Source organism: Notolepis coatsorum (genome assembly GCF_963971535.1).
Source record: "Notolepis coatsorum genome assembly, chromosome: 2".
Taxonomy (NCBI): Eukaryota; Metazoa; Chordata; class Actinopteri; order Aulopiformes; family Paralepididae; genus Notolepis; species Notolepis coatsorum.
In genome coordinates, this window is record NC_140166.1 from 62,362,071 (window position 1) to 62,385,811 (window position 23,741).

At 45.6% G+C, this 23,741-nt stretch overlaps 1 protein-coding gene across 1 annotated transcript in view; it reads left to right on the forward strand.

The window, feature by feature from the left end:
* Positions 1–9,347, forward strand: part of serinc4 (serine incorporator 4) — a gene marked incomplete at its 3' end in the record, with an annotated part of 93,571 nt that extends 84,224 nt beyond the window's left edge. Inside the window, exon 8 of the mRNA XM_084308184.1 lies at positions 9,140–9,347. Within this exon, the coding sequence (XP_084164310.1) occupies positions 9,140–9,347 (208 nt within the window). The remainder of the gene's footprint in view (positions 1–9,139) is intronic.
* Between the last annotated feature and the right edge of the window lie 14,394 nt (positions 9,348–23,741).

A 23,741-nucleotide genomic window follows, 5' to 3' on the forward strand; every position in this document is an offset into this window, starting at 1 on the left:
ACTATTAGTCTACACGATATCTCAATGCCTATTCTGGGCCAAGTAGGCCTTACTACACCGCACGTGCGTCGTGGGGAGGCTTTTGCGTCTGTCACTCTGTTGGAGGGTAAAGAACTGGACTAAAAAGAAAGTTCTACTTTACTGGCGCCATATATATATGCGCTATGAACAAATAGTACCATTCGTATTTCGCCCGACATATTACTGCGCGGAACCGGGGGTTGCCTCGACATGTTAGGCGGCACGATTGAACTTGGACCTAGGGGTATGGCAACCTGGCGCCAGGTTCTCGTCCAATGGTAGAATGAAACTATTATGGGCTGTTTAGTAGAAACGGGGATATTCAATGCATATTGTACAAGGAATATACAGGGGATATCAAACGATATACAAATACAATTAAATATATATATATAAATAAATATACATATTCGGTTTAATCTGATCCTTCACAACAGCCGCCCCCTAATTAGTCCCACCTAATTAGCTAAGCAGAGACAGATTAACCGCACTGTCTACCACTCAAGGTCCGCTGTAAGGGTCAGTCAACTCACAAAGTCATAGGGTCATGGTCATCATCGATAGTATCTGGGAGTCGGGGCAGTTCTATTAGCCTCGCCACGGGACGTGTGTAAGTGCGCCCTTGGACGAGTACTTCAGCTGCTCGGACCTTGCCATCGGCACCGGTGATCACTTTGCTTACGCGGCCAGCCGGCCACATAGCTCTGGGTAGCGACTGATCAATAATCATGACGACTGTTCCTTCTGTCAAATTGTCTCTCTCTTTTACCCACTTCTGGCGGGTCTGTAGAGACGGTAGGTAGTGAAGTAGGAAGCTGCTCCAAAACTTGTCAGCTAGTACTTGGCTGTACCTCCACATTCTTCGGCCGTTCGCTTCTTCAGGCCTGTACATTGTCTGGGGTAGCGCGGGGTCCAGCCGCCCCATTAGGAGTGTGTTGGGGGTGACTGGGTCGACATCTGCTACATCACTGGAGACGTAACCGAGGGGCTTTGAGTTCAATACTCCCTCGATCTCCGTGAGGACTGTCATTAGGATTTCCTCTGCCACAGTCTGGGCTCCGAGTACTGCGTACAGGGCTGTCTTTATAGAACGTACTTCTCGTTCCCAGGTTCCACCGAAGTGGGGTGCGTTCGGGGGATTAAACTGGAAGTCAATCTGGGCTGGAGCGAGGTGGGTCTTAAGTTCTGGGCCCATAGCTTGGAAGCTCTCTCTCAGCTCTCTTTCTCCGCCTTTGAAGTTGGTCCCGTGATCAGACAACAATGTAGACGGTTTTCCTTTCCGTGATGTGAATCTCCGGAAGGCCATAAGGAATGAGTCTGTGCTCATGGTCGGAAGGAGCTCGATATGTATCGCTCTGGTGGTCATGCATTTGAATACAATACCCCACCGCTTCTCGGTGCCTCTTCCTCTCTTTATATCCAACGGGCCAAAGCAGTCCATGCCTGTGGAGTGGAATGGCTTGTCGCCGATTCGGAGGCGACAGGGGGGTAAGTCAGCCATCCGTGGTATGCTGGGCTGCACGCGCCACTTACGGCAGTCTAGACAGGTTCGCTGGAAGCGCCGTACTGCTTCTCTCCCTTGCAATATCCAATAACGACGTCTGATCTCCGCGAAGACTCTCTCTGCTCCTGCGTGGTGTACATCCTCGTCGTATTTCTTTATGATCAGCTCTGTGACCTTGTGTCGGCTGTTCAAGACGATCGGGTGCTTAATGTCATCTGGTAGATCGGGGGCTCTCCGCAGGCGACCACCCACTCTGATGAGATTATGTGCGTCACTCTCTGGTGCCAGGTGAATCAGTCTGCTGTCTGATGGGACGGGGTTTCCTCCCTGTAGACAGTCTAGCTCATCGGGGAACGAGTCTCTCTGGGCTCGTTGTAGTAGAAGAAGTTCTGCTTCTTCGTAGTCAGCTGCTGACATGTCAGTGGTGGACTGAATCTCTGGGTGGTGCCGCAGGAATGTTCTTTGTTGCGCACTCTCTAGGGTAATGCAGTCATCTATGTTGGGGTCTGTGGAGGCGACAGTGCTCAGTCCACAGAACATAGGCTTCTTGTTCTCAGCCTCCTCGTTACTTGCTTCCCTCGGGGTGGGCGTAGGCCAATCTCCTTCCGGGAGCTTGAGGAATGCTGGTCCGTCACTGTAGATGTTGCGACGGGTTAGGTCATCCAGGGACATTCCCCGGGTGATGACGTCAGCTGGGTTGTGTTTGGTGTCCACATACCGCCAGCTTGCTTCTTCTGTTAATTCTTGAATCTCGGTGACTCTGACTCCCACGAAGACTTTGTATCTGCATGAATCAGACTTAATCCATGTGAGTACTGTCGTGGAATCTGACCACAAGATTGTTCTATGCACCGGAATGGTGAGTTCACGTTGGATTAACGTGGCTAGATGCGCTCCTGCGAGGGCTGCGCAGAGCTCTAGACGTGGGATAGATTGTTGCTTACGGGGGGCTATTCTTGAGCGGGCCAGTATGAAAGCAGTGTGTATCTTTCCTCCCATCTCTTGGGCACGCAAATAGGCAACCGATCCGTAGGCTACTTCGGAGGCGTCGCTGAAGACGTGTAGCTCAATCTCGCATGTCTCTGGCCTCACTGTGGATCAGTGCATGTGAGCGGATCGGAGCGTGAGCGGCGCGGGGCGCGGAGCGGCCGGTTTTGACGTGAGCGAGGAGTGGGTTTTAAAATGAGTCGGCGCGACGTCCGGAGCGAGAGTTCTCCTCCGCTCCAATCCACTCCAGGCCGCTCACAGTGGTTTAACACTGTTGATGTAATATATACATGCAGTACAATGTCAAAGCAACAGATGGCGATGTACAAACATGAAGGCCATTTTCAACCAATGAGAAGGGTTCAGGCTTCGTCACTGTAGAGACGCCCACCATAGATATCTATGACGCCCACACTCACTCTCCTGTTAGAAAAGGTATCGACGCCATTGTTGTTGACGTTAGCTTACATGCTAACGTTAATGGCAGCGACCATAGCATTGTGGCTCGGCTAGCCTATCATCGCTTAATAGAACTAGTGAATGGATAAACAACGTTATTTAACATTGCAGAATGGCTACAATTACAATGCGGCTCAATACAAACAATTGTTAAGGGGCCCAGGGGGTGTAGACTGTTGTAGTTTGAGCTCATTTACACCATGCTCCAAAAAAGAAAAAGAAAAACTGCCGAGCGATCTGGCGCGGGGAGCGGGGAGCGCTCGATTCAAGGTGAGTGGGGAGCGAGCGGAGAGCGACTTGGGGGCGGGGTCAACATGAGCGATTAGCGGAGCGGACCAAGCTTTAAAGAGCGAAGAGCGGATTTCTCGGCCGCGCCGATCCGCTCACGTGGTCTGCTGTGGATGGGAAGTAGCTGCGGCGTATATTGACACCTGGGAGTGAGCGGAGTTCCGTCTCCCACTCTCTCCATGTTGAGGCAAGGTGTGTGGGTATTGGGTCGTCCCAGCCCTGGTCCTTGTCCCATAGTGCTCATACAATCATCTTTGCCCTGGTGGTGTAAGGTAGAATACATCCCAACGGGTCATATTGTCTGGCGAGTGTTCTGTACACACTCCGTCTGGTGGTCGGTATCGCGGCCGACCTTCCTTGCTCTGGAGCCAAGGGTTTGTGTCTATAGTGGAGCGAGTCTGTTTTGAAGCGCCAGACTAATCCTAGTGTCATTTCTTGGGCTTCTCCTGGGATTGTCGCCATCCAGGTCTCGCTGCTGGCAGCCTTGTCCGCGGAGGAGAGGCTGCGCAATACGTGCGGGTCGCTGCTGGCCCACTGCCTGAGATCAAAGCCGCCTTTGATTAGGGAGGCGCGTAACTTGATTAGGAGAGCCTCGGCTTCTTCTTGAGTCGAGACGCTTTGTAAACAGTTGTCCACGTAGAAACTGTTCTTCACACTGTGTTGGACCTCTTCATCTGCTGCTGGGTCCTCTGTGACGTGTTTCTGTAGTGCAAATGTAGCACAGCACGGGCTGCATGTGGTTCCGAAGGGGAGTACTTCCCACTGGTAGATGGATGGGTTCTCATCTCCGATCTTCTCTCTCCATAGGAACCGTAGCAGAGGCTTGTCCTCCTCTACTAGTCTCACCTGCAAGAACATCCCTTTGATATCCCCGCTTATAGCCACCTTGTCCTGGCGGAAGCGCAGTAGCACGCCTAGTAGGGAGGGGCCGAGTGTGGGGCCGGGCAAGAGCTCTTTATTCAGATTTTGGGATCCGATCTGGTAGCTGCAGTTAAACACAATGCGATCCTTGCCGTTGTGATGGACCTTGTGATGCGGCACGTACCATGATTCGGTCGTCTGATCGGCCTCTTTAATGTCAATCTTTGTTACGTGTCCCGCTGTGATTAGCTTCTCAATCTCAGCTCGGTACACACTCTCTTGAGCGGGGTCTTTGGCTAGGCGCCGCTCTGTGTTCAGTAGATAGCGCTCCGTGGCGTCTTTCTTTGCGTGAACGGTGGGCATTCCCTCTCGCCTCAGGAGTGGAGTTGCGTATCTCATCACTCCGCCGACTGTGACTCTCTTTGTCCCCTGCTCGAGTAGGTTGATGGCGTAAATGTCTTCTTTAGAGCGAATGTCTTTCTTTTCGTTCTTAAAGGGCATTGTCTCTAGGGTCCATAGCCTCTCGACATGCTGCAGGAGAGTGGTGTCTTCTTCTGTCGTTCTGGAGTGGAAGCAGCTAGTGGCTGCTGTTCGGTTGAGAGATTTAGCGAGGGGGCCTTGTAATGTCCATCCTAGGCGGGTCTCGACTGCTGCAGGACAGCCTCGGGGGCCTGTATGGACCCGGTCAATCGGGACTATGAGTTCTGCATGGTCGGAGCCTATCAACAGGGTCGGGGTAGCGCCGTCTATGAGCGGGATAGGTAATTGGCGCAGGTGCACATATTTATCCATCAACTTGGTGACAGGGTAGGTGTACTGCGAGAGTCCTATTTCTTGGCTGGTGAAAGCATTTGTGATCTTGTACCGTCGCTCGGGCTGCCCGTTGGCTGCGATAGTAAAGGAGACATTCTCGCCCTTTATCGTCTTTAAATCTCTTCTTATTGTCCGAATCGTCATTTCGTTCTTGCTCCCCCGCAGTCCCAGCTGGGTCGCAGCGGAGGCGAGCAGAAGGGTCTTCTCTGACCCGTCATCAAGGACGGCGTAAGTGTCCATGACTTTATCTTGGTAGCTCAATGTCACACGGACTACCTTTAAGAGCACTTGAGCTCCGTTGCTGCTGGCGGGGTCAATGTACATGACACTTGCCTTGGTGCCGCTCCGTGGTGCAGGTATAGGCCGTCTTCCATTACTATCGTGTAGTATATCTAGATGGGCTCCATCGCACCGGCTGCACCTTTTCTTTAGGCGGCATTCGGCTGCCATGTGGGGCCGCGCACATCGATAACAGCGCCGGTTGGACTTTATCCATTGGCTCACTTCTTCTGCATTCATCTTTCTGAATGAGTCACATTGTGACAGCCAGTGTTCTTTCTCACAGTAGGGACACGCTATCTTCCACTTCTCTTTTCTCGAGGGGGTGCTGTGACTCCTACTGCTCGGTACTGACTCTGATTGGTGCATGACAGTCACCGATCTTCTTCCATCATTTATTCTCCTGGGTCCCTCTCTGGAGCTTGGCGTGCTCCGCCCGAAGGTGTCCAGTCGTAAGCTGCTGACCTCTCTCGCCAGGAAGTCGGCCAGATCAAGGAGGGATGGCTCGGGGCCGTCGGGATCTCGGTAGTCCCTCTGCCGCCTAAAGCGCTCCTGTCTTGCGGGTGGCAGCTTCTCCAAAATCCTCTCAACGTTAGAGTTGGCGTATAGCTCATGCATGCCCTTCTCCCGTTGAGCTCCCAGCATCCCCACCAGGGACTGCACTTTGATTGACAGGTCGTCTAGTGAGCGATTGTCTGTGGCTGGGGGTAGGCGGTCAATATGCCTTATCTCCTGGATTACGTAATCCCATATACGTCCATATCTCTGATCCAGCGCTGCAAGGGCCGCTGTGTATGGGGTCGAGGAGGTAGCATAGGCTAGCGCTATATTGTGCGCTCGCGGTACTTTCAGGTGCTTCAGTAATATTGCATACTTGTGGCGTTCATCAGCGACATCCACCATCATTGTCTCTAAGCACATCCGGAGCTCCGTGTACTGTGCTCGACTCTCATAGGCGAAGTCTGGGAATGACGGTGTGGCGTTGTATGACGCCGTGGATGGCTGATACATCGGCGAGCGTTGGGGGAGAGACCTCCTGGGCGAGTCTCCTCTTGCGCCTCGCTGTGGGCTGGTACTGGCAGGGTACCATGGCCCGCTGGTCCAGGTACTGTTCCTCGGGGCTGGTCGTGCGTCGTGCTCACCTGTGAATAGAGTCGGGGGTCTGTAGCGCAGCGCCGCGGGGGTATAGCCTGGACTGTATGGGACCTCCTGGTCCGGTGGAGTACTGTGCTGTCGTCGGGCTTGGTTCTCCTCTTCTCCCTCTTCTTCCTCTATCAAATCTTCCAAATCCTGTAATCGTTTATTTAGCTTCTCCGCAGTGTATGCCGCTCCTTCCTTGTAGCTGGGTCTCGCTTGGACCGGTATGGGAAGGGGGTCTGCGGGGGGTCTAGACTCGGTCTGTCGGTCAAGTTCAGGGTCGCTTGCTCGTTGCGGTGACGCTGCTCTTGACTGTTGTCTCGACGAGTTCCTTGAGCCCCTGGCGGAGGGAGAGGGAGTTGTCCTTTTGATCAGCTGCTCCATTAGCTGCGCTTGTTGCTTGTCGTGCTCGGCTTGTATCCTGTCGCGCTCTGCGTCTCTTTGGGCACCGGCAGCGGCGCGCTGGGCGTCGGCGGCGGCGCGCTGCTTCTCTTTGGGCACCGGCAGCGGCGCGCTGGGCGTCAGCCCGGTCTCTTGCCATATTCTCTTCCATCTGGAAGCGTCTCATCTCCAGACGTGTGCGCTGTTCTTCGCTCCGTTGCTGTGCTTGGAGGTGTTCGCGCTCGCCAAGCATCTGTGCTTGGAGACGATCGCGCTCGGCAGAGGCTGTCAGGCTGACGAGGAACGCCTGTTGTAGTATCCTCTCCGCTTCGTTGGGGGAAGGCGGTAGTGGAGGTGAGCCGCTCCTGCGTGAGCCGCTCCTAGGGGTACTCGTTGGGGAGTCCTGGAGCTCTAGTTCCTCGGCGCTCTCCTCCTCTTCTTCCGTGCAGAGTTCTCTCTCTGTAGGGTTGTCTTCCTCCCGGGGCTTGTCGGGGACTACTTCTTGAGTAGTGGCGGGGGGTAAAGGCATGTCAATTCCCTCCTGGTCCCCACCGTGAGCTTGGTCAGTTACATTAGGACCTACTATGGCCTCTGTGGTCGGGGAAACCTGCTCGTTAAGGTCAGACATAATTTTACTTTCTACTTTTACCGCGTTTACCGTTTGTCGAAGGCTAGGTAGTTGACTGACAGTGTAAGCCTCTAAGTACTGAGGTGTCTGTCGTCTGCGCCGCGGGCGTTCTAGGTTAGGAGGATCGTTTCGTGGAGTGTTCATCATAGGCCATTTCGATATTAATAACACTATATTAATATTACACTAGTTACCCTCCGGCTCGAAGGACCAATTGTAACTGAGGGGTACAATTCCCTGACTGTATTGTTAGATATGATATTTAATACCACTACCTCATGTACTTTAACTTCTGGCCACCCAGTACAAGATATAAGTATGATGAACACTTTCCCACCTGATGAAACGAACCAACACAAATGTACCAAATCGAAGGTTTAATACAGCAAAGGGTGTATACAACGATCACTTAATTACATTTATGATTTGAAATATGGAATATGCACTTTTATGGCAAATGAGTATTCGTAGGTAAATCAACATTGAATGTCCAATCTCTGGTTGCGCAGGGAGTAAGTATACAACCTGGAATATTTAGGAAACGATAGCGATGGTACTTAAATGATTATAGCTGGATACACTAAGGGGGGGGGGGGGGTCCCGCTGGTTGTAAGACAGTAGGAGGGGGGGGTTAGAGAAGCCGCTGGCGGTATCCCATCTGGCCGACGGTGTCTTGGGAGAATCCAAAGTCTTGGACACGGTGCCCACAGAACCTCGGACCGCAGACGAATACAGCTGGACCCTCTGTGGAACGGTATCTGCCGGTCCACAACGGAGAGACGTGAGGCGACCTCACGTGTAGAGCGCCGTCTCACCTGGAGTCCTCTCTGGGGGGTAATTCCAACACTCAGCAGTGTTGGCCTTTATCCATGGAATAATCAAAGCACACAAAGCATAATCCAAGCCGTGGAAGGCTCGACGTCGTCTGGGTAGAGTAATCCAATATACAGGTCCAGTCGCTCTTGGCCCGGAGCTCCTCGGATGCAATCACCACTAGGGGTCTGACCAGCCTGGTTAAGCGTCCAGATAACGTCAGGAACGATGGGGGTACTGATAACTGTAGAACTCTAACCGAACGATGCACCATACATAAATAGACTATTATTAGCTTAATAGAATACGTCCAACTCGACGGTATGGTGCCAAACTATGACCATTCAACTATTAGTCTACACGATATCTCAATGCCTATTCTGGGCCAAGTAGGCCTTACTACACCGCACGTGCGTCGTGGGGAGGCTTTTGCGTCTGTCACTCTGTTGGAGGGTAAAGAACTGGACTAAAAAGAAAGTTCTACTTTACTGGCGCCATATATATATGCGCTATGAACAAATAGTACCATTCGTATTTCGCCCGACATATTACTGCGCGGAACCGGGGGTTGCCTCGACATGTTAGGCGGCACGATTGAACTTGGACCTAGGGGTATGGCAACCTGGCGCCAGGTTCTCGTCCAATGGTAGAATGAAACTATTATGGGCTGTTTAGTAGAAACGGGGATATTCAATGCATATTGTACAAGGAATATACAGGGGATATCAAACGATATACAAATACAATTAAATATATATATATAAATAAATATACATATTCGGTTTAATCTGATCCTTCACAACAGTGTTGATAGTTATTATATCAGGAATGACTGTTGGTGTTGATAGTTATTATATCAGGAATGACTGTTGGTGTTGATAGTTATTATATCTGGATGACTGTTGGTGTGTTGATAGTTATATTAGCCATTGTTTTTTTAATGAAGGTTAAATCTGTCGTCCCTCCAGTTACGAGTCGGCCGTTCTGGAGACGACCTTCACGCACGGCAGCTGGTCCACCTTCTGGGTGAAGCTGTCGTCCTGCTGGGCCTGCGTGCTGCTCTACCTGTGGCTGCTGCTGGGTCCGCTGTGCCGCTGCCAGGCCGACGCGCGGCCCAGACGCTCGCGCATCAAACGAAGGCCCGCCTCCGGCAGACACGTCAGCGTCAGTGTCTGACTGTACTGACACACAGACACAGACACCTGTACTGACACAGACACCACGCCCAGACACCTGTACTTACTGGACCACAGCACGCTCAACCCCCCCCCCCATACACACACACTCACTCACTCACACACACACACACACCTACACACCTACACACCTACACACACCTACACACCTACACACACACACACACACACACACACACACACACACACACACCTACACACACCTACACACCTACACACCTACACACCTACACACACACACACACACCTACACACCTACACACCTACACACACACACACACACACACACACACACACACACACACACACACACACACACACACACACACACACACACACACACACACACACACACACCTAGAATCTGCTTCCGTTTGTCCAACATGTCTCTACAATGTCCTGAGGATGGGATGAGCAATGAGGCTGGAGGCGTACCGAGGGATAAAAGGACCCTATGACCTGACGCTAACCCTGATCCTATGAATTGATCCTAACCCTGACCCTATGAACTGACCCTAACCCTATGAACTGACCCTAACCCTATGAATTGATCCTAACCCTGACCCTATGAACTGACCCTAACCCTATGAACTGACCCTAACTCTGACCCTATGCACTGACCCTAACTCTATGAACTGATCCTATGAACTGAGGACTTTTAGAACCAGTGAAATCACAAGTTCCACTAACATTCTAATATCATATCAAACAGTAACTAGTTTGGCTGTTCTAATACTACTAAAAATATATAGTATCTATATAGTATATCACAAAGTAACTAAATACTTGGGTATTGTAGACAGTCATGTGACTTCTTGTTAGTGTTGGTGATTGGAGGACATGAATCCACACAGTAGATTACAATAATTTATTGACTAAAAAGCAACGTTTCAACCCAACAGGGTCTTCATCAGGCAAATGACTCACATGACACATCACAGGACACATCACATGACATCACTGTGAGCCAAATAAGTAAGATAGAGCACATTGTCCATTCAATAATATACAGCAGCAAAATAGCGCAAGTACATAAACATTTAATAATCCATAATAGAAAATATATAGAGATACAAGCAAAACGGCAACAATAAAAACCATTTCTACATATAATAGTGTTTATTATTAACTCGTTGACTGGCACGATGTTTTTCCATCTGTACTCCCTGGCGCCAGCGTTTTTGACCATTTTCACGATGTTTGCAGACCCATCGTATATTCTATATATTATAGCTATGGAGACAATAGTATGGCTCATTTGAAAGGCAATATTTATACTCCAACAGGGAACAAACCGTTTATTTCTACATACCTTCGTTCCTGCGCAATGCCAGGCTAAAACCCGCCCTGTTTCAAAATAATCTAGTCTTGTTTCCTGGAATGCGAGATATTATGTGTTTTTTGTGCAGCATGCGCATTTCGTGCAGGTTGCTCGCCTGACACCTATATTATTTCCAGGTTAAAGGTAAACATGACCATACATAGAATGGTTCTATTCTGACGCTGGGATCATGACAAAGGCATGTTTTATGATGGGGTTCGGTAAAATAGACGTTACCTTTGTCAGCAGGTCCACCAAAACCCCGTCCACTCTTGCTCCGAAGTGTCTGAGTCAGAACAGGAACAATTTAAATAAATAACGTTAGTTGGCTCTAGTCTGGAGATAACGTTACATCCAAACAGCCTGTTTAGTTCGCAGGCTAGTGGCTATACTACTGTGCCCAGCAGTGAGTGAGCAAACACCCCCCCCCCCCCCCCCCCCCCAGTAAAATAGCCCAGTTCAAAAGGTAGGCGATACTGCCTCCTATCGGGATTCGATCGTCATTTCAATGCAAATTCACTCAGAGGTATACCAGGATCACACGACAAGGTCCGGCTGATTGTTTAGTATAATAATAATAATTATTTAAAAAAATAAACGAGTGTGCTCGTTTTTGGCGGTGAACGCATGGGAGCCAAAAACGAGTGTACTCGTTTTCGGCGTTCAATGAGTTAAACTTAAATGATGTGTAAAAACGTTCTCTTGTTGCTTGTTGCCGTTTTGCTACTTTTTCTATTATGTGCCTTTATATATTTTTCTATTATATGTATTTGCACTATTTCTCCAACCCGTCCCTTTGTGTGTGTTCTTTAATCCCAGCCAGCTAGGTGAGCTGATGGAATATCATCTACCTGACAGACAGCTAGACAGACAGACAGCTATGATGGACAGACAGCTAGATAGATAGATAGACAGACAGCTAGATAGACAGACAGCTAGATAGACAGACAGATAGACAGACAGACAGCTAGATAGACAGACAGCTAGACAGACAGCTAGACAGACAGACAGCTATGATGGACAGACAGCTAGATAGATAGATAGACAGACAGCTAGATAGACAGACAGCTAGATAGACAGACAGATAGACAGACAGACAGCTAGATAGACAGACAGCTAGACAGACAGCTAGACAGACAGACAGCTAGATAGACAGACAGCCAGACAGACAGACAGCTCTGCCCTCACCAGTACTTACCAATGAAGTTACACCTGTCTTGAATTAAGGAACACACCAGCAGGGTCGGATGGGTTCTTGGTGACTCTGTGACCCAGTGATGACTCTACTGCCCTCTGTAGGTGATGAGCAGTAATATGACCCAGTGATGACTCTACTGCCCTCTGTAGGTGATGAGCAGTAATTTAGCCTGGTGAGGATGTATCCCATTTGGATTTTTTTTTACCTGATATTTATTTTACAACATAAAAAAGAAAAAATTACTGCATTCTCTCAAATGTTTCTGTTTTGTAAGTTAAGGGTTAGTGTTAAGGTGTTTTGTAAGTTAAGGTGTTACGTGAGTTGTTCTTGCATGACAGCAATCGTTTTGTCAGACATTTAATTTTTCAAAATGATTAACATCTTGTTTCAGAAAGAATTATTCATCTGTAATGTATTTGGTGTATTTGGTGTCACATGATACCAGATATTAAGTTATTTTTCTAAATAAATGTGTCTTTTCTTAAAAAACATGACCTTCTTGGTGTGTGATTTATTCAACTAAACAGACTCCTCAGCGAATATCGGCACCAGAAAGCCATATTTCTAAAGGACTCTATAGTAGGGATGTCCGATATTATCAGCCGATATTGGCATTAAAATGTAACATCGGAAATTATATTTATTTACCCAGGCAAGCAAGTAAGAACAAATTCTTATTTTATTGATTGTCAAAAGTATGCATAATGTTGTGTTAATTCCACGACAATAGATATGTAATGTTAATTACCTGAAATTATTCAGTTTTTTGGGGGGGAAACCCCGCATATATCGGTATCAGTTGATATCGGTATCGGAAATTAAGAGTTGGACAATATCGGTATATCGGATTATATATTAATTATATGAGAGTTTATATAAGAGTTTGTTTTCTTGTGCATTCATAAGGGAAATGTATATGGACAATTAGATTTCTATTATATTTCATATTTGTAGTGGATTCACCTGTTGGCAGTGTTGCCATTACTAGTTACTTCATTTCAAAAGTAACTCAGTTACTTTAGTGATTACTTACACCAAAAAGTTATGCGTTACTGTGAAAAGAAACCTTTTTTAGTTACTAAAAAAACAAAAACAACATTATTTCAATTGCCTCTCCTCCTTCTGCTTGAACAGAGATTCACATTGATTGCCTCGAAATTCCGTTGCCTAAGCGTATTTTACCATTGAAACTAGGGATGTTCGATATTGGCTTTTTTACTGATATCCGATATACCGACAAATCCTGTAATTAATTAGATTACTTTTTTTAATCGCCTGACAGCACTAGTTATGTTGTCTGTTTAACTCATTCAGCGCCAGCCATTAGCCGGGTCCTGTTGTAGCTATGCCACGCTTTAAAGATAGGAGTGCGTCACCTTGTTTGTAGAGCTATATCTATATTCTATATTATAGCTATGGGGACAATACTATGGTCATTTGACACTCACTTTCTTCCGTCCAAGATGCAAAAAAGAGATACTTTTTTCATGCATATGTTCACGTGTTATCCCGTGGTGAATATTGTATAGTTTAGGAGTGATCCGGGATAATTCCTGGGAGGCTGGCTATGGGGCGCAGCGTGAAATCTACTATAAGCGTTGGCGTTTCTTTCCTGGACACGCTACTATTTCCAGATCAAATGTATATAATAGGTATTATGTTTCATCATGAATGCATGAGAGGGGGGGGGGGGGGGGGGTTCTGATGCTTTGATTGCCAGTAACAGCATTCGTATTGAACACTAAAAACGCTGATCAGCTGGATCAGTATCAAAACATTGTTGGATCAAGCTGAAATGGATGTCAGATAGTCCACTCCTTACCTCTGGTCGGTGGTATTCCAAAAAGAATATTCCAATTGTCTGATCGCGATTTCCAGTATTGGTGTCCATCTGGCCCCGGACATAATTTGGCACAACTTATGGATCGAGTGTGCCAGATGTGTCTCGAAGTGCTCGGGTGAAGCGACTTACTCGGCTCTGTCTAAATATAGCGCCCGGTGACATTTGAGTGTAACACAGAGTTAGATATAAGGTTTCAAAGGGTGGGCGACACTGCCATCTGGCAGGATGCGGCCGGTATTGCACTTTGGCGATCTCAAAATCCTTTAATTTGGCAACAATTTGGCCTTGCTCTGAACTGTAGGAAAAGGTCAAACATAGTAAGTATGCATGAAAAACTGTCATGGTTAATGGTAGAACAAAGATTAAATGTAAATATCATAATGTTTTTTAGAAATATATATAAGAACAAAAAACCTGCTTGCCTATATATGACCTGATGCAATTCACAATCAACAGACACAGTTACTCCATGGTCAATGGAAAGATGTACTGTAAAGATGCCAAGAACAAATGCAATGAAAAGGACTGTGATGTATAGAGCCATGACTGCATGGAATTCCTTACCACCTGCATCAACTAGGGTTGAAGAAAAACAGACATTTAAAAAACACCTTAAAAATCATATAAGAAAGAGTGGTACTGTCAGTTAAGTAAACATAGTGGGTGATTGAGAAGATGGGTATGTGTGATTGGTGAACTTAGATTTTTAATATATTTGTATGTTGTATTGAAATGTATTGTTGTACTTTAAGTGAACATATAAATTATGCCTTGAAACATGATTGAGTAGATGGGATGTGTGATTGGTGAACTTAGATATTTTATTATAATATTTGTATGTGTTATTGAGGTGTATTGTATTGTTTTATTGTATTGTATTGATTGTATTGTATTGATTGTATTGTATTGATTGTATTGATTTTATTGTATTGTATTGATTTGTGTGGACCCCAGTAATAGTAGCCTATGCCTGTGGCAATGGCTAATGGGGATCCGAATAAACTAAACTAAACTAAACTAAACACAGAGGTCAATGGATGAATAATGAATGAAAATAGCGAATAAAAGAAAAAACAACCAAAACTCGAGATATCTCGGGTTCTGGCGTCCAACGTATGGTGAGTTAACCCGAGATATCTCGGGTCTGGCAATTAAAGAGTTAAGAGAGTGCAATAAATGATTTTATTGAAAAAATAAGAATCGTGTGAGAGAATCGTGATCTCAATTCTTAGAGAGAAAAACTGTGATTCACATTTTAGCAAGAATCGTGCAGCCCATAGGACCAGCACACTTGGGCAATGAGAGAGTTGATAGATGTGCCAAGCAAGCAAATGGAGGTAGTGAAAGAAATAGGAGAGGGAATAGAAAAGAGGAGGTAGTAATGACCAGATTAAGAATAGGAATGCAATGGAGAGAGTAGGGATGACAGGAACAGCTCTACGGTTAACAGGTTTAAGGGCATACTTGTGTAGCAGCCTGAATATTCTACAAAGTATTCAGTAGTGCTAACTAACTGTTATTTTTCCTGTGTGTGTATAACGTGTGATTTACAGTGTTCCTTTGGATAGACTGACAGTGTTCCTTTGGATAGCTCGCCCAGTCTAACGACGAGGTGAGGTGCTACTCCTCTCCAGATGCAGTATGGATTACTAGCAATAACATTGAGCCTTTGTTTCCCTTTCTGGAGCGGTCTTTGCGTGGGACCGTTGGAGGTTGCCAGCAGGGGGCGGAGTGCAGTGGTGGCAGGTGGAGCAGTGGAGAGAAGCAAGCAACGAGGAAGAGGGAATCACCTGGAGGTGAGGGGAACAGGAAGCTCTCTTCGACATTGGACTTGGCCGTGAACGGTCGCAGCCACAACGGGAGGTGCTTTGGAATAGCCCCGTTGAAGAAGTCAGTGAAGGGGAGCCCCGCCGGAGCGAGCGACGGGTGATGAGACATACTTGCTAGTGACGGGTTATCCTAGAAGTATCCGTGATAGTGTGTGAGTAAGAGAAACCGAACCCAAGGACTAACGTCTAAGCTAACGAGACTAACGTTATTGGGTTATAGTAGTTACTGTGTGCGGTATAGTAGCATGCCGCTAACGGCTCCGTCTGACTTGAGTAGACTACCGGGTGCGAGGCGCTGAAGAGACCGGTGGTGTAGCCAGCCACGTTGCGTTAACAGTATAACCGAATAGCAGGAGGGTGCGCCGAGACCCAAAGCTTAGCTGTGTTTAAGGTAGCACCAAGTATTAGCTCGCGCGACGGAAGCAAGCCAGCAACAGCAGCGGTGGACGGTTCCCAGACGGTACAGAGGACGCCTCTTCCCACCAGCAGAGGACGCCATACAGCACGCTCTGCCCGCTAACCACTGCCTGCTGTTCGCCCAACCTGCTGGCTGTGCTCGCGGATTGCCGACGCCATCTTGTCATCCGGACTAGTGGTGACAAGAGTGGGTCCGCCATCTTGGCTAAGTACTAACAGTACCACGTGTGTATCAACAGCAACGTCCATTGAAGTGAACGCTAATCACCAGTGTCTAAGGGGTACCCCAAACAATTTAAGCCGGCTTAGGTTAGGTTTTCTTTGATAACGTGGGCCCACATTTATTGGTTATTTTTGTTATTGGTTTATTTGACTGTTTGATTCTGAGACTCCCAATGTGTCTACGTTCTATGCCTGGGTTCCCCCAGTACAAGCGGGGTGGTTTAATGTATTGAGCACTCGGTGCCTATGGTGGGAAGAGCTTCCCCTACATTGATCACAAGAGCACCCGGTGCCATATGAGTAAACATTAACGTTGTAATCTGCCCAGGCTTCACTAAACGTAGATTTAATTGGGATCATTGAGTGTGTCTCTTTCTTTGAGTTCCATTTGCTATTTTATTCTCTGGGTAAATATTGTGACGGCATAATTATTTAACCCTTACACCCCATTTACAGAATAGCATTTGAAGGGTCTATACAGGTGGTCAAGGAAGGGTACTGCTTAAAGGGAAGCCCAATAATACTATTGAACTGACAGTCACTGGGTGTGGGAGGGCTGTCAGAGGTACTGGGGGAAGTGAGGGTGTGTGGGGAGCTACTGCTGACCGCCTTGGAAGGCGAGGGAGACCAGAGTACCATCCCCCAGGTTAGTAATTCCTGGGCCCCATCCACTCCAGCTGCAAGCCCTCCAGTACGACGTTCCGGGCCAAAGACGGGGGTACTTATAGGTCCAATACTATAGTATCCTACTACCCAGTGTCTGTGTACTACTACTCCCACAAGCAGGGATAATCCACCCTTCTACGCTTGGAATGAACAAGGCAGGAAGTGGCTGTTTAGCTTTTGTGGTGGAAAATCTATAATGTCAAGGCTATCGGTGCCTCCCGGATACACCTCTCCGCTTATGATACCATCCTTAACTGGCACTTCACTCCAAGCCGCCGCATCCACCCTCCAACTCAGCCTCACTTGTATCGAGAAGTCACAACCTTCATCTGCGTCTCAACTCCAAGAAGACTAAATGTATGTTATGTTATTTGGTCGTAAAAAACAATGTCACCTGCCCCCACAAGATCACCTGTGCTGACGTCTCAGAACTGGAGTTTGCCAGCTCCTACAAATACCTTGGTCTCTGGCTACATTCAGACTGGGGTTCCTTTACTATAACAAGGCTTCTTTTACACACCCTGCCAAACATACTCTGGTGAAGAGGACCAATACTCCCCATGTTTGATTATGGTGATGTCATCTATAAAATGGCCACTCAGCCATCCGTTTGCTTCTGCTTATTTACAAGACTCTTCTAGGAAAAAGTAGACGCCTCAATACCTCTCCAGCCTCCTGCACCTTTCCCATAACAACTACCACCTGAGATCCAGTGATTGCATCACTTTATCTATTCCCAAAGCCCTGTTGTGTTTTTTTTTATCTGAGAATCTTCAATAATGAAAGGTAGAATTAGTCTTTCAGAGTTTTATTAAAAAGTGAATAAGCAAAGTACAAAAAGAAAAAACATAAATAATAATACGTTGCAGCAGGCAGAGTCTACTGTAGCCTTTGACGTGTGACGGGTGGGTAATTGTGGGGTAAATGTGACCCCTTTGGCTTTCCATAGTTCCATGTACCTATGGGGATGATATAATGTATGACATTCCAGACTCAGATTGAGATAATTAGAGTAGAGAGTAGCTAAGATTTATTTGAACCTTGCAGAGCTGGTTTAACTTATTTCATTGTGAAGTAACTACTTGTTTGGTAAATACAGTTTGACTATAGTTAAACTGACTACTAACACTGGTTATGATTTAAAGTTGATGTCTTTGCATCATTATGTCACAAAGACAAATTTGTTTACATTTATGATATTTCATAAATAAAATACCTTTGATTCAGATCTTATGATATCGAGGCTGCTAATAAAAAGGACTCCCCTTGTTGTCAGGCAGCCTCCGCTTACAATACATCAGCACAGGCTCACAGACACCGGTCCTTTTCAGCGGAGGAGCTTGGTGAGGGGTGGGACCCCTTCCTTGAGTCACATATTAAAAGATGTCATTAGTAACCAGCCTTAGCACAGTCACTATAATAAGCAATAACTGCATATATGAATGCTGTTCTATCCACTAGGCCAGGGGTCAGCAACCTTTTTGACATGGAGTGCCAGTTTGAAATATAGTTGTAACTAGTGTGCCTCAACAATATTCCATGCATCGTAATTTTTTTCTCTCATAATCAGGTATTCTTAATGATAATTTTTACATTATTACATCATTATTGTTATTGTTATTATTAACAATATTATTATGATGGTTGTATCAACCCTAAATCTGAGTTGGGGCGGGGGTGCAATGCAGACAAACAGTTTTGCTTTACTGAGCTCCGTTATCTGGGGGCTGTAGTTGGTCACTTTAAACTGCACACCAGAGCATCTTTTAATCCAGCTGTTTGCTGTTCTCTGATATTTTCTGACATCACATTTCGTTGATGCGTCGCTCGACACTTCAAGCTGACATGGGGATATCTTTTATCCTTGATTTGATTGTCTCTTTGTTTGGCAAGCCTTCAAACAAAACATCTGAGCTACAGAGAAAAGCCTCCTTGATATACTCGCCATCAGTGAATGGCTTTCCACATTTCACAATGCAATGAGCAATGCCATAGCTTGCTTCAGTTGCGTGGTCTTTAGCAGTCGTGAACACTGAGGGTGCTGGCTTGCTTTCCATACCTGGCCACGGCACGTTTAATCGATTCTGCCTTATCCGCCTGATCTTTGAAACTTTTTTGATGCTTCGTCTCAAAATGGCGTTTCACACCTGACGTTCTGCAAACTACATTTTCTAAACATAAAGTACACACAGCGCAGTCCTTCTGACACACAAACCCGTAGTCGTCTGTCCACAAGGGCTGGAATGCCCGAATTTCCTTTGCTTTAACTTTCTTAGCGGGGGTTGCCATCATGAAAGACGGCACATACAGAATGCAACCGCAGCACTGTGTGATTACCTGGGAACTGCGCGCGGGCGCGGGAGGCCAGCTGACTGCTGACAGCTGAGCACCATGGGAACAGCTGTATATCTGTCATAGGGGTGTGCAAAACAGTCGACTTACAAAAAAGAACCTGTGGGAGGATTTCAACAAGATAAATGCGAGAACAGTGTTCACTATAATATTTCAAAGCAAAATATATATATATATATTTTTTTTATACTTTAAAAAAATATATATATATATGCTGCCCCCTGTGCCAATGAAAATGCCCCTGTGTGCCTATGCGGGCACGCGTGCCTAGGGTTGCCTACCCCTGCACTAGGCTATGTCTAGCTATCAGTTTACCTTTGGTATCCTGCTTCTAGTTGTGTTTAAAACATCTTGTATCCATGTCTATAGACCATTAGAACCACTGGGTGGCAGAGTGGCCTGGTGGTTGAGGAAATGCATTCATTACTTCACATGTTCGATCCCCTGATCATCTTATATGTAAGGTGAAGTGCTTCCACATATACTGTGTGATTCTATATGCCTTGTTTTTGCTTAACTCTATGTTTTGCTTAACTCTGTATGTACACTCTATGTGACTGTAAATGAGGGAAACCTCAGTTGCCTTTCGAGTTTAAATAAAGGTTTGAAATGAAACGCACTACCTGCTCCAGGGGTGCCACAATTGACAGTGAAATGTGTATTGTTGTACCTGAATGACCTGTACTGTCTGGGGGAGAATTCAGGGGGCAGCTGGGAATCAAACCAACCCAGGTCGCCGCCCAGACCACAGGCGACGGTGCTAACCAGTCAACTAAAGCAGTGGTTCTCAACTGGTCTAGCCTCTGGACCCAACATTTTCCTTAGTCATTAAGTCGCGACCCAAAATTTTGAACCACTATGATTTATGTACAAAAAATTCAAATTTGCAGTAATACGCAATCTTTCAAAACATGAAGTAAACACAAAAAAGTGCAACAAAAGTGCAACTATTGCTAAAAACCCAATGAAATAAAATAATAATAAATAATTATGCTTCTTAGCAGATTTCTTAGCTTAACATAACAGACCTAAATTTGGGGGAACTAATGGGATAACTGGGGTTGCAACAAAAGTGCAACTAGGGCTAAAAACCCAATGAAATCAAATAATAATAATAATAATAATAATAATAATAATAATAATAATAATAATAATAATAATAATAATAATAATAATAATAATAAATAATTATGCTTCTTAGCAGACTTCTTAGCTTAACATAACAGACCTACAGTAAGTTTGGGGGAACTAATGGAATAACTGGGGTTGCAACAAAAGTGCAACTAAAGGCTAAAAACAGTGAAATAAAATAATAATAATAATAATAATAATAATAATAATAATAATAATAATAATAATAATAATAATAATAATAATAATAATAATAATAATAATAAATAATATCCTTCTTAGCAGACTTCTTTGCTTAACATCCCAGGGAACTAATGGGATAACTGGGGATGTTGTTTGCTCCTGACAAGAGTCTCAAAGTCTGGGGTGATGGACAAAGCAACTCTGAGGTCATGCTCAATGTCCAATCTGTTCCTCCGCTTTGTCTTCAGCTGGACCAGAGCTGAGAAGCCACTTTCACAAAGATAGGTAGTGCAAAAGAAAAATTATAAAAAAAAAAAATAATATATATATATTTTTTTTACACACATCCGCGACCCACTCAAAATGGCCCCGCGACCCACTATTGGGTCGCGACCCACCAGTTGAGAAACACTGAACTAAAGGGTCCGATCCATTAGCTAAGGGCTAGCGAGTCTCTGCATCCATGGTCATTATATCCATGGTCACAATAATATGGGGCAACAGACAGTGGCTCAGGAGGTAGAGTGGTCGTCTGGTAGTCTGAAGGTTCCCGGTTCGATTCCCGCTCCTCCCGGGCAGTGTGTCGAAGTGTCCTTGAGCAAAGACACTTAACCCCTAACTGCTCCCGATGAGCAGGTCGGCACCTTGCATGGTCGCCTCAGCCGTCGGTGTGTGAGTGTGTGAGTGGATGGGTGAATGTGAGGAACAAATTGTAAAATGCTTTGGATAAAAGCTGTTATATAAATGCACCATTTACTGTGCCACAATTTACTTAAAGTATGCACGTCAACTGTTTCCAGGGGCTCATTATAATCTTAAAGGGGAATTAATTTGATAGTGCCTATATAAAAAGCTCTCTGTACACAATATTGTGTATTCTGTATCAGGCACGTGCACACATAGAGCCCAAAGGGTGCTCGAGCACCTGCCCTTTTGTGCCTCATAAAAAAGTGCCCTTTTTATGGCAAGTTTAAACAAAAATTATAAAAAATCTTATATTAACACTTTCAGTGCCACGGACGACTTACTCATTTTATTAGCCCCCCCACTGAGTGCCGATGACGACAAATATCGTTTTATTGTTTTATTAGCGATCTGAAATCATCAATCGAGTCTCTCGTTGGTACAGCAGCCCCTACAGGAGCTCAGAATGGAAAAAAGCGCCCCCTATCGTCTATCCCTGTGTAACTGCAGGTCAGTCGCTTAGACTGACCTGGGATCTGTAGATATGTAGGGGCGGAGCCAGCTGGTTCCTTGTGCTGGTAAGAATTCTGATCAACATGGAAGTCATCGCGGGACGGGAATCAGCCTGGAATATATATTTACAGCAGCCAATACTCAATCAATAAGCGTGATCGATATTTGGAATGGCAATCAGGAATTGGAATGATCTTTGTGGAGAACATCTGATCTGAGGTAAGGAATCTATTTTACCAGTCTTGGGATAATCAGAGTTGTATTCGCTGAGATCTCAGCGTTTGCCCTATGTGTGATGTGTCTGTATGTGCGCGCGATTGCTGATGAGGAAATCAGAGAATCGATTTTTCAGATCGCCTCTATAGCGTGCATACATACACATTATACTATCGATAATCTACCGTTTATTTGAAAACGATTCATAAATAGGCCGAAAAATTACAACGTTTTTGTGTATTCTAAAATATTCCAGTAAATGTCTTTTATCATGGAATCTTTATATTTTCCTTGAAAACGAGGGCTTTTCAAGATGCTATAAAACGAAAATGAATCGATAAAAAAAACAATCCGCTTCGACAATGTTGACTGGAAAACGAGTCATTGATAAGCGACGGGCAGATTAGACACATAGCCATAATTTAAAACATAGATTAGGCATTTATATTAAACAATACAGAATATACAGCACTTCTTGGGGTCTGTAGGGTAAGCACTTATTCCCTCCCCCCTGAACATTTATGGAGATGTATGGGCCAACCCATACACAGGACACACCTCCGCACCATGGGCGACCGGGCCTTCTGCTCTGCTGCTCCTCGGCTGTGGAATGCCCTCCCCGACCATCTGAGAGCATTTGCCTGAATTATTCTTTTACTTTTATTTTTACTTCTATTCATTTTTATTATTATTATTATTATTTGTTGTATGTTCTTCCATTTCATTGGTTGTTTTATTCATTTTAATTGTTTTTATTCATTTAACTTTTTATCTTTATCACCTGTAGCACTTTGAGATTTTCACAAATATAAAGTGTGGTACAAATTTTATTTATTATTATTATTATTTTAAGTCAGTGATAAAAGTGTCTTTCAAAGATAAGTGAGCTCCTGCACTGATTATTATAGTTCAATATTCAATATTTGATCACCAAAACCCCCCAAAAAGCATAAAAAGGGCCCCCAAAAATCTTCACGCGCTCGCTTGACACCTTTCAGCCTTTGAGCACCTGCCCCTCTAAAGTCCTGTGCACGGCCCTGTTCTGTGTGATAAACGAGGCATTATAGTATTGACTCAATGACCTAGAAGAGAATAAACCACAGAATACAAAGTCATACTTTATTGTAACACTGATAAGAATTATAACACACTGAGGTAAGTTAAATAATCCACATTTGTAAAGTTCTTGAACCAGTGGCACCACAAAACAATCACCACCCAATCAGTAATGATTCCACAACGCCTGCAGAAGATGGCTACTACTAGTGCCTAATTCAAAGTCTGTCCAGTTCACAGTTAGATACAAATGTTTTCTTTCCCTTTTTTGAAATGGAATACTGGCAACAATACAGTCGCCATTGACCATATTCACACGGCGGCCATTTTGCTCTTATAAGAGCGAAATGGCCGCCGTCTGAATATGGCCAATTGTCTCCCGCTCACCAGCTCCTAGCTTCATCACCAGTGTCGTTGTTTTTCAAGAAATGAGAGTTTTTAGAAAGAAAGAAAAAAATCCCCGGAGGGAGAACATTCGGTTTTTATTGTTTCTTTTTTTCTGATACGAGAACGAAGCCACTCCAGACGTTGACCGTTATTCACATGGTGGCCATTTTGCTCATGTCATGCAGGGGGTGGGAACAGGGTGGGGGCAGGAACCCAACCTGAGCTTGACACAAGAGCAAAATGGCCGCCGCCGGGTGAATATAGGGTCAACTGGCAGGCTCTGTCGACGAGTTTGCTAGCGCTTCTGCTGACGTCTTGGCACGGTCTCCTTGGGCTAACCCTAACCCTAACCCATG